The sequence below is a fragment of the Saccoglossus kowalevskii genome, chromosome 7 (assembly GCF_978046115.1).
Source record: "Saccoglossus kowalevskii chromosome 7, keSacKowa6.1, whole genome shotgun sequence".
Classification (NCBI taxonomy): domain Eukaryota; kingdom Metazoa; phylum Hemichordata; class Enteropneusta; family Harrimaniidae; genus Saccoglossus; species Saccoglossus kowalevskii.
Window position 1 is genome coordinate 10,915,433 of NC_140647.1, and position 9,926 is coordinate 10,925,358.

Sequence of the window (9,926 nt, forward strand, 5' to 3'; positions counted from 1 at the left end):
GTATAAAAAAGAGGTATTATTGTGGTTAAAATATATTTCATATCATAATTTCAACAAAAAAATAATAATGAATAGCTATTAGTAGTGTATGCATTTACGTATATGACAAATTAAATATTTTAATTATCCAGTATACGACACAATAATTAGAGATTAATTTCTAATTAAGCAAATACATCATTTCTTTTCCTTTTCATTCCACAGATCAATTTGAATCAATTGTTTTTCAATTTAGACCGTCAAATAGAACCAAGGCTCTGTTCATTTTCCCAAAAAATTAATATACACACTCAATAAAATTGTCCATTCATTTGGACTTTTTATGAAAACTTAATTTTTTTCAAAAATACTGACAAAAAACACACCCACTTTTAACTGACATTCGATGACCAAAAAGATGATTATTTATATTTCTTGTGTCTACAATTATAATGTCATCCTGCTTGTTCATAAATAAAAAATGCCCGTTCACCAACATGCCAGAATTTTTACAAATCTTTCCAGTTCACAGCCATCTTGCCAGCTTTCTCAAGAAGTGCATCTGCTTTCAGAAAACATTTGCAATTCATGAATTTTTTCACCGAGAGTGGAGATGGGTGGGCAGTTTCTATCACATGGTGTTTAGTTTTGTTGATGATTTTTCCTTTTTTATGAGCAAACAATCCCCAAAGTATGAACACAACATCCTCACAATTATCGTTGATAATTTTAATTAATGTGTCCGTAAACTTCATCCATCCTATCTTTGCATGACTGTTAGATTTATGTGCTCTGAAAAAAAATATACAATACAAAATAATGTTCAACTTGTTAACTGAGGGCTTGAATCACTACACTTCATAACACCTGATTTAAAACTATGTTTGTCTGTCAGACACACACAAACTGTCATCAGATTGTTACAGTCATTAAAGTTACAAATATATTCTTGAGAGTGAGTGAGAGCCTGTTTTCTTTGTCTGTTGTGTTTATAATCTATTTGTAAAGGATAATAAATTCTGGCAACCAAAAAATTTGTACTTGGCTACTAAATTTTTAAATTGCTCACCAACAATTTGAACTTGGTTTCCAATAGCATCTCTGGAAATAATTAAACTTTGAGGGCTACACAAGTAATCCACAAACAAATCTGTATTGCCTGAGTGCATACTTTGCGATATTCTTGTAATACCCTTATTATTATACATATTTTACCTGCTTGTAATATACGAGGATACCTCAAAGTATGCATGAAGACAGTACAGCTGGAGTATCGTCCGACGTGCTGCGGAGGTTGATGCGCGACGTACTGTCTGAGTGCATACTTAGAGGTATTCTCGTAATAACCTTACTATTATACATCTTTTCCTTCCAAGGATACATCACAGGAATGCTGAAAACGCTTTGAACAAAATCAGCAAATTTCTTTGTGGGGAGTCCGGTCAAACCCTGGTGGCAGCCATGATTTATTTTTATTATTAGACGCTTACGTGCATAATCTTTTGCATTTCCCAATATAGTAGGATGAAAATACCGCAAAATTACGGCACCCTGTAACTTATGGCGTTAAGGTGACAGATATATAATAATGTGAATTACTTTCATTTTTAGGGAAGAAAAATGTTTACACAAATAGCACAAGTTAAGGAAAATTGTGAAATATTGTAACAGTTACTGCAACATGTGCATGTGTCAGTGCTCTGTAATTTCTGTCAGCGAAATTCTACTTGTCCTCCCATGTACAGTATGCTCCACTTAGGGGCTGGCCATTTTAAATCTGACTGAAGAATTGCCAAAATTAAAAATTTACAGACAAGACACCACAAAAAATAATTCAACTGATTGCACTGGTTACACTGATTTCAGCCACCCTTCTTGATTTTAAATGTTTGATCCCTAGACATTTGACAGAGTAGTTGAAATGAACATCCCTATATACTTACTCCACAGTAAGTGTGGCATTCAATAAAAGCACACCTTGCTCCGCCCACTTCTCAAGACAGCCATGATCTGGTTCACTGAAATCTGGATACTCAACTTTCAGTTCTTTGAAAATATTTTTCAGCGATGGTGGTTTTTTAATACCTTTTGGCACAGAAAATGACAATCCATGAGCCTGTGTGTGCAATAAGATTATGGATATTCTGCATGTAAATAAAAAGATAAAAAAAATAATTTGTAGCGTACCGGGTACATAAATGCAGAAGACTGGTACAATTATTTATTGCTGTGTTTTAGCAGTTGTTGACACGGCAACCAATCAGCATGCTCAAAAGTGCTTGTATTTGATAGGATATTGTGAAAGCAATGCAGACAAATTATATAATCAGTGGGCGTGGTTTTAGGAAAATACGATTGGTGGGTTCACTTTTATTTTTGGTGCTTCAACTTTTTTACATTGCTGCACAGATGTTTTTATTTGACAAGCTGTCTGAAAGCTAGCAAAAATATTTAAACACATGCATTGTCGGCAGCGCCTTTTTTATGACGTTTTGAAAACTTATTCAGTTTGATCAGTATTAAGTCAATTAAATAGCATGTATCACTAATTGGTTACTAAATATTTTTTTTAGACATATTTAACGATATTTTACACACTTTGTAAATGTTACATAATACCAATAGGTATTATCGGTATGCAGTAGTCTTGTGGAGATGTAGATAATACATATTTGGAAAAGTGATGTCTCATATAGCAATCAGAGTAAAATTTGATGCAGAGAGAAGCTGTGTTTGCTTTTAATTATCACCTTTCACCAAATGACTATTCAAATCATAAAAATAGCAGCAACCAATCAAAATTCATGTTACAGTCATTGGATCTATTAGAGAGATGCTATCATAATTTTGAATAATCACTTAGTCAAATGTAGTTTGTTTAGAATTAAAAGCAAAAAGAGCTTTTGAGCACATTCTAGGAACACAGCTGCACTCACCTGACCATTGTCATGGTAAGGGTCTTGACCAACAATACAAACTTTAACCTGAAAATGAATGACTATTATATAACACAGTAATCAATATACTGTAAAGGGGGTAATTATTCACTGTGTTTTAATTTAGCTTATTTCGCTGACTGGAAAAATGCGCTAAATTAAAACACAGTGAATATGTAAAATTTAGCATAGAACACATTATCTAAATGACGAAACTGTGAATTTAAAACCCACTGAATATGCCTGAAATGGTAAATCAGCGAAATTTAAACCCAGTGAAAATTAGTCATTTTACAGTACAGTCCATCATCCATACTGGGTCTTTCTAACTATAGACAGATAATAAAAACTTCATCAATTTTTTTTTATTTTTTTTTTAATTTGTGACCATGCCTGCCAGTAAGAATGACAAGGGTGCGAGATTCTCATTAACTGCAAGATCTTGGACCCAGAATTGTCTGTGCATCTTTTCTTTCAAACTGCATTCATAGCCATTGTTCAATGCCGATGATCGACTACTTCAATGTTTGCAATATTTTGTACATCGACATGCAATATGGGAATGAACATTTTGCCAAAAATATCATTGCTCTTCAGTTTCAAATTATGGGATTACCATCCTAAGGGTTTTACAAAAAAATAGTAATGAAACAGACTTATTTTTGTCTGCAATAAAGTAATTCATATCATAATATTCCACTAATGAACAAATACCACAAATTATTTAAATGCTGAACTATCAAGTTCAAACTTTTCTCTTCAAGCACTGTACAAAATTATCATTTAATAGGAAAGTCATACTAGTTGAATATATCCCTTTAAAATTAAATACTGTACCTTATCCAATGGTGTCAGATGCAATGAATTAAAAATTTGTTCTTTTGGAGGGAATATCGTCACTCCAGTCTTTTTATATTCTCCTTCCAGGTAATTTTTAATGCTATGAAAATTATTTTTCGATCTCTGGTCCGTTTTTAACATTTCCTCTATCTTAGCTTTCCAGCTCTTGTCATGTAGATACGACAACAGATCGAAATCAGACTTTTCTAGGAACAGAAAATCACAAAATAATACATGATTCTATTGCCTATAGTAATGCCAACTGATGAGAAAACACACTCTACAGTCTCTCTGACACTGAATATATGATAGAATCTCACTTCCCAGTCTAACTTGACATTATAATATTAAAATTCATCAATAGGGGACAATTATGCTCCAGTCAATGTCATCTCTGCCTCCCCAACCCCAGAAAATATTGGTCAGATCAGATGGGTTTTCTCATCAAATTTAGCCAAGGGTTTAGAGCTATCGCTATTTAAAGTTCCTATCGCAATTTGGTTCATCACTATATCAGAGCATGTGGAGCTCTTTATAAGGCATTTTAGAGTTGAAAGAAATTCTGATAACATTTTATGTAAATTCTAACATGAATTTTTTGTACTTGGGAAGATATTTCAAATTTAATGTTAATCATGATCTATGAGAAGCAGCCTTCATGACTTTTCTGATTTATGGAAATTTAGGAAGGGCAACTTGAATGAAAACCTGTGAACTAGTTTTTTTTTAATTTCTATTGTAAAGAGATTTATCGTTGTAATATTTTCTGCTATCATTGTAAAGGTAATAAAGATTCTAATTATATTATTATGTGTATTTACATGTGTATGTGTATTATGTGTTTTCTTCTGCTGAAATCAATCTGTATTTTCTGTGGATTTGCCTGATATTCTTTCATTTGTTGAAGGGCGGGAGACGTCGCGCTTCACATGTGTAAGATTTGTATCAATAAACATGGATTTTCCCACAATCCAATGCGCTCTTCTAATGGAAATCATCACAACTAGCACTAATTACCGTTGGTGACTCCTTCGATACCTTCCAATCACCTAAAAATAACTAATTAAAGCTTGGTAATGTCTCAGTTTGTACTCATTAATCTGCAGTCAAAGTCGCCATCTTTGTTTATACCGGGGTATAGGGACTCGTATATATGCATCTCGCGCATGCGTGGCCCAACGACTACCGCCCTTTAAAGTTCCCATGGCGGGCAAGATAAGAATTACTATAGTATTAAATAAAGAATTCAACTAGATCAGTTGTAATTCAATTGAGTAAACAATTTTCAGACTACTCGCTAACCATAATGGCTAAGTTTCCCTGTGTGTTTGTGTGTTTACCTGCATTAGACTTGGATGGTGTTTCGGATTTTTTGACAGATTTAGATGTGCCACGCCCACCCGGAGACCTTAGTGCCTTCGTTTCCACTTTCGGCAGTTTCTTGGATGTCGTTTCCCCAGAGCCTGAATCCAACTTGCGTTTCGGCGCCATAGTTGAAGGCGCAGTAATCTATTATAACTAGTATTTGGTGGTCTGAGAGCAGACAACGCAAACCTGATCGAAAATTTCAAATTCTGGCGCAGCAATCTGTGACCACCAAAAAATAGTTAACAGTCTTCCGCAAAAAAATATAGACCCACAACGAGTAACATAATAATATGCATTTATTAAAGAAACTTGCATAAATTATATATTTAATAGAAAACATTTTTTTTAATATAACCTACACACCCAGCATATTGCGTAACTATTCACATTGATTGTAGAGATCACCGCGCGGAGTAATTTATAAGTAGTTTGTACGTTCGTACTTTCCTCCAATACCTTTTGCGACACCATTCAAGGTCGTACCTTGCCCTACTCGCAATACGATAATGGACAAATGATATAAAGAAACAGCCCCTCTATAGATGGACAGTGTATAAAACACTAAATAATGTGATTAAAATCTGTATAAAATTTATAACAGAAGGTAAAAAAAAAAAAAAAATTTTTAAAAATATAAAAAAAAAACTATATTCGTATTCAATTTTTATCGGAATGCATTTTACTAAAGACATCTACTGTCAGATTTTTAAAAAAAATTATGCTTACTTAGAACAAATTTAAACCAAAATTTCTGCAAACGATGCAATTTTTACTCAAAACTATCTATTTCTGTAACAAAAAAAATAACTTTTTCCAACCACAAAAAAATTGTTTTTTTCCCATCATTTTTGCAGACCAAATTTTTCATGGAACAGAATTGATCATGTTTTGAGTAGATTCCAACGACAGAGCCTACCAATGTACACAACACACATAACTTAAACACAAACGTTATTTTCAATGACGTAATAATGTAATCATATAATACAACAACAAAAATACACAATTATGGAAGGTAATGAAGGTAAATTTATTTCATAGAATGATAGTCAGAACAAAAACTTAATTGATACGAATGACTGTACAGTAAATCACCTGCATCTTGAAATACAATGCCAACAATTTATAATATTTCATGCCATTTGTAGTCATTTACATAGTTATTCTTTTCCACAAAACCAGGACTACATTTTTATAAACTTTTATAAACAAGAATAGTAGCAAACAATTCAACCAATCAGAATAATTATGCATTTGACATAATAATGTTGCCGGCAGTAATTGGGCATTTTTAATTTGACTGGAGCTCATTTACAAATTTTCATAAAAATGCAGGCACAGCTTTGTGAAGATGCACATTAATATATAAAGACTTTAGTTAAAACGTCCACATAACGCCACATCAATTCCAGCAACCAGGTACACTCCTGAATGATTTGTGCTTATCATTCAGTGCCAGAGTGCCCTCGCCGAGGTAGATTTCCATTTCTTTGTTTGGGAGTTCAGGATCAGAATTGCACTATGTGTTGTCGTGTATTAAAATCACATTATTCTGGGGGAAAAAAACAAAAAAAATACAATTAATTATTAAGTTTTAATTTACTCTCTTTACTCTCAACACAACAAAGGCAATCACCCCACTTTTGTAAATGTCAAAGGCAGTTGAATCCAACTAGCCAATGAAAGAGCAAAGTGTGAAATAGCATCATTTGAAAACGTTCCAATGTTTTTCAAATAGCCAATAGAAACCTCTTGTTTCAGTATGAATTGCGAAATTTATAAATAATTATAAAGATCTAGAGAATATGTTGTGCTGTGTGTTCATACTAAAGTCACTATGACATCATTTACAGTGATGCTGTCATCCTACCTGCACATAGCAACCATATTTGAAATCTGTTAAAAATTCAGGTGAACATTTACAGACAAGTCAATTCAAGATGCTGCAATATTGTGTTCAACTAAATTGCACACGATTTTAAGGTAAACAACAAAGATGAAAAAACACTGGAAAGAAATAATAGAAATCGCACAGTTTAGATGTCTTAAGCCACATTATTACATATACGTATCGTTGCTTTGTTTTGTTTTTAAACATTTACCACGTGATAATGGAGGTATTTAAATCCACCACATTACCATATGTCAAAACAATTCTCACATATTAATATTAAATATGCTTTGAAAACAAACACAAGGTCATGTGCATCACGTATCAGCTGTTGAAATTCTGTTTACAAATTCTGTTTGAACACAAACTATTATGAGTCAAGTTTGTAGCTATTTCATTATATAAAAATGTTTTATTATTATGTATGAATACCAGTTTACCAGCTCCTGAAGTATGGAGACAGTACGTTATTTATCAACGTTGACGTGAATTCGTAGCACAGTGTCATCTGTTTCAATTTTATCAACATTAAATTGTACTTTGAACAAACAACTAACGTGCGAGACTCCATTCTGCTAGCATGCCACGTAAACGGAAGTTCACAGTGGGGACACATTTCTCGCAGTACGTTTATACAGACCGCAATAAACATAAATGACTTTGTACTTACCACGGGATGATGCCTTTGACGACTGACTCGCCTTCGACAATTTGGCGAGTTCTTTCTCTTTCTCCTTCTTCTCCGAGTTTTTAATTTGCGTCACTGTTTTTCTGACGTCCGCATTGGGGTCGGGTCGTTTGTTGTCTGCTACTTCTTTTTTTGATCTCCCCTTTCCACTAGAGCCACTGTGTACCTTGTCGAAGTTATAATGGTCATACTCATCGAATAACTGGTCATCTGCCATCCTGCTAAATTCTAACTATATTCGTTTGATATTCAATTCAGTAGAACGTGTTGGTAAAGCCAGCCACCTTGTTTTTGAAATTATCGATCACATGGTATATTTATATAGGTCATTCAGGTCAGTGTCCTAGAAATCTGATTGGTCGAGCAAGTAGTTTTTTTTATTTCATGGTTATTGCGTAAGTCTTCGGTATTGCGACATCGCAATATTTCGGGCCCTTCTTGTTTTACAAACCCCGTCCTTTCTTAGAAAATTCTTTTTCATCATGCTTTGTGTACACACATCCATTGGCAGTGGCGGTGACACAGCTGGGGGCAGAGGGGGCGGTCTCCCCTCGAAAAACATGTTGGGGCCGACAAAATCAAGCTGAAATCCGTTGTGTCAGCAAAAGTTGTAGGGAAATGCGGGAAATACCAATTCAGAGGCTCTAGATTTCAACATTTTCAAGGGAGAACATGCCCCGGACCCCCTAGTATGGCATTTGACACGCGGTTGGTGAGCTGATCTGATTGGCCACTATTTTATTATTGGTATGCTCTTGAAGAGCATAGGTCTTCAATATAGCCTAATGTTATTTCATGACATAATAAGTTTTATTTATATATTGGAGTAAGGTTTTTAATTAATAATACTCTAATTAACCTTGTCAATGAAATTTACGTTTCTGTGGTGAACGTGATAACCTCGTGTGTCTCACGAATTTGACAGCCCCGTACAGAGGAAGGACATTCTTCTTTTAAATTAACTTGCGTACTTTTTGTTATTTGTTTTTCTCACTCATAACTTTATATACGACTAGCAACTCATTAAATAGTGTTTAAACACTTGTTGATTCTGTTATTGCTTGACAGACAAATATAACGTATTGTACTTTGTACTGGCCAATTATAATATCAGATCCACCATTCTCTGTTCTTTGTCACGGTGACGGACTGTGTACTGTATATCACTATACTTACCATATATTTACTAAATTATTGATATATTTATAAGAACATAACGTATATGGATTGACTATATACGAGTAATAATATTATATCTTTATTTATAAACAAAATACACAAACCGATCACGCATTGTTTTGAAAGAAATCCCATGTTCTCCCCGAATGCTGTTATTCCTAGTACTGATAATGTTGGCCGGCGGTGCCTCACGTGAACTCTATAAATCTAAATTGTGGTATAAAGTCAATTTAGGAAACAATAGAACAAATATATATGACTTGACCCTAGTTTTGGCCAAACTATAACCCTACTCTATGCTAAATCATTCTCGCCCGCCGCGCCAGAGTATTTTTTCCGCCCACTCAAAAACCATCAGTTGTCGAAAGAGGGTGTGGTTTGCGACGATGTGCTAATTTGGCCATGCTAAAGACGTGACCTGGGAACGGTGGGAGGACATTTTTAGTGTATTATGTACTGCGATGGATCTCTGATTGGTCAAGAAAGATTAGTTTGGTTTAGTTTTTTTGTTAGATCGTCTTTGCACACTGTTATGTGGTGTTCATGGCCGTAGTTGGTGATCTAGTTATAATTAACGGAGCTGCACAAGTGGATCGTTGTATACACCATGAAACGTAGTACCGGTAGTAATTATATTTGATGTTCGCCCTCTTGCATCGTTATATGCATTTACTACGTTTTCAAACGTAGACATCTGCTTCACAAGTCACTGTTTTTCTGTAATTTAAAAAAATCAACAACATTTTATGCGATAAAACACTGATATTACAGTCTTGAAAAAAAGGGAAAATCATAACGTCACATTGTACAATAATTGTAATGTCGTTTGTATTGAAACAAAAAGCTGGATTTTACGGAATAGTTTCATGTTTGATAAACTTACATATATAGTTGGCGCCCGATATTTCAATCTTTAGATGATTAATTACGTAATTCTCATTCGGATGGAGAACGAAAAAGTATGTTGGTTTACAACATGCAGATCACAACTGTGGCGTTTACAACGTGTATATCACAACTGTGGTGTTTACAGCTTGCAGATCAC

At 34.1% G+C, this 9,926-nt stretch overlaps 2 protein-coding genes across 2 annotated transcripts; both read right to left on the minus strand.

Annotated features, from left to right (window-relative positions):
• Positions 1-299: 299 nt before the first annotated feature.
• Positions 300-5,325, minus strand: LOC100371953 (uncharacterized). The gene is made up of 5 exons (XM_002742109.3): positions 5,096-5,325; positions 3,753-3,961; positions 2,916-2,963; positions 1,923-2,095; positions 300-771 (listed from the first exon to the last, which is right to left on the minus strand). The coding sequence occupies exons 1-5, from the start codon at positions 5,244-5,246 to the stop codon at positions 489-491; spliced, it is 864 nt and encodes a 287-aa protein (XP_002742155.1). The 5' UTR covers positions 5,247-5,325; the 3' UTR covers positions 300-488.
• An 804-nt stretch (positions 5,326-6,129) lies between these two features.
• LOC100371040 (uncharacterized) lies at positions 6,130-8,022 on the minus strand. The gene is made up of 2 exons (XM_002742103.4): positions 7,685-8,022; positions 6,130-6,675 (listed from the first exon to the last, which is right to left on the minus strand). Exons 1-2 carry the CDS (start codon positions 7,917-7,919, stop codon positions 6,671-6,673), a joined length of 240 nt encoding a protein of 79 aa, XP_002742149.1. The 5' UTR covers positions 7,920-8,022; the 3' UTR covers positions 6,130-6,670.
• Between the last annotated feature and the right edge of the window lie 1,904 nt (positions 8,023-9,926).

Bases quoted from the DNA above. Each gene is read 5' to 3' on its own strand.
- LOC100371953 (XM_002742109.3), bottom strand. From the start codon at position 5,246: ATGGCGCCGAAACGCAAGTTGGATTCAGGCTCTGGGGAAACGACATCC. The intron at 3,962-5,095 runs GTAAACACACAA...TTCTGTTCCTAG, and splicing joins ACCATCCAAGTCTAATGCAG to AAAAGTCTGATTTCGATCTG. The intron at 2,964-3,752 runs GTACAGTATTTA...ATTCATTTTCAG, and splicing joins ATCTGACACCATTGGATAAG to GTTAAAGTTTGTATTGTTGG.
- LOC100371040 (XM_002742103.4), bottom strand. From the start codon at position 7,919: ATGGCAGATGACCAGTTATTCGATGAGTATGACCATTATAACTTCGAC.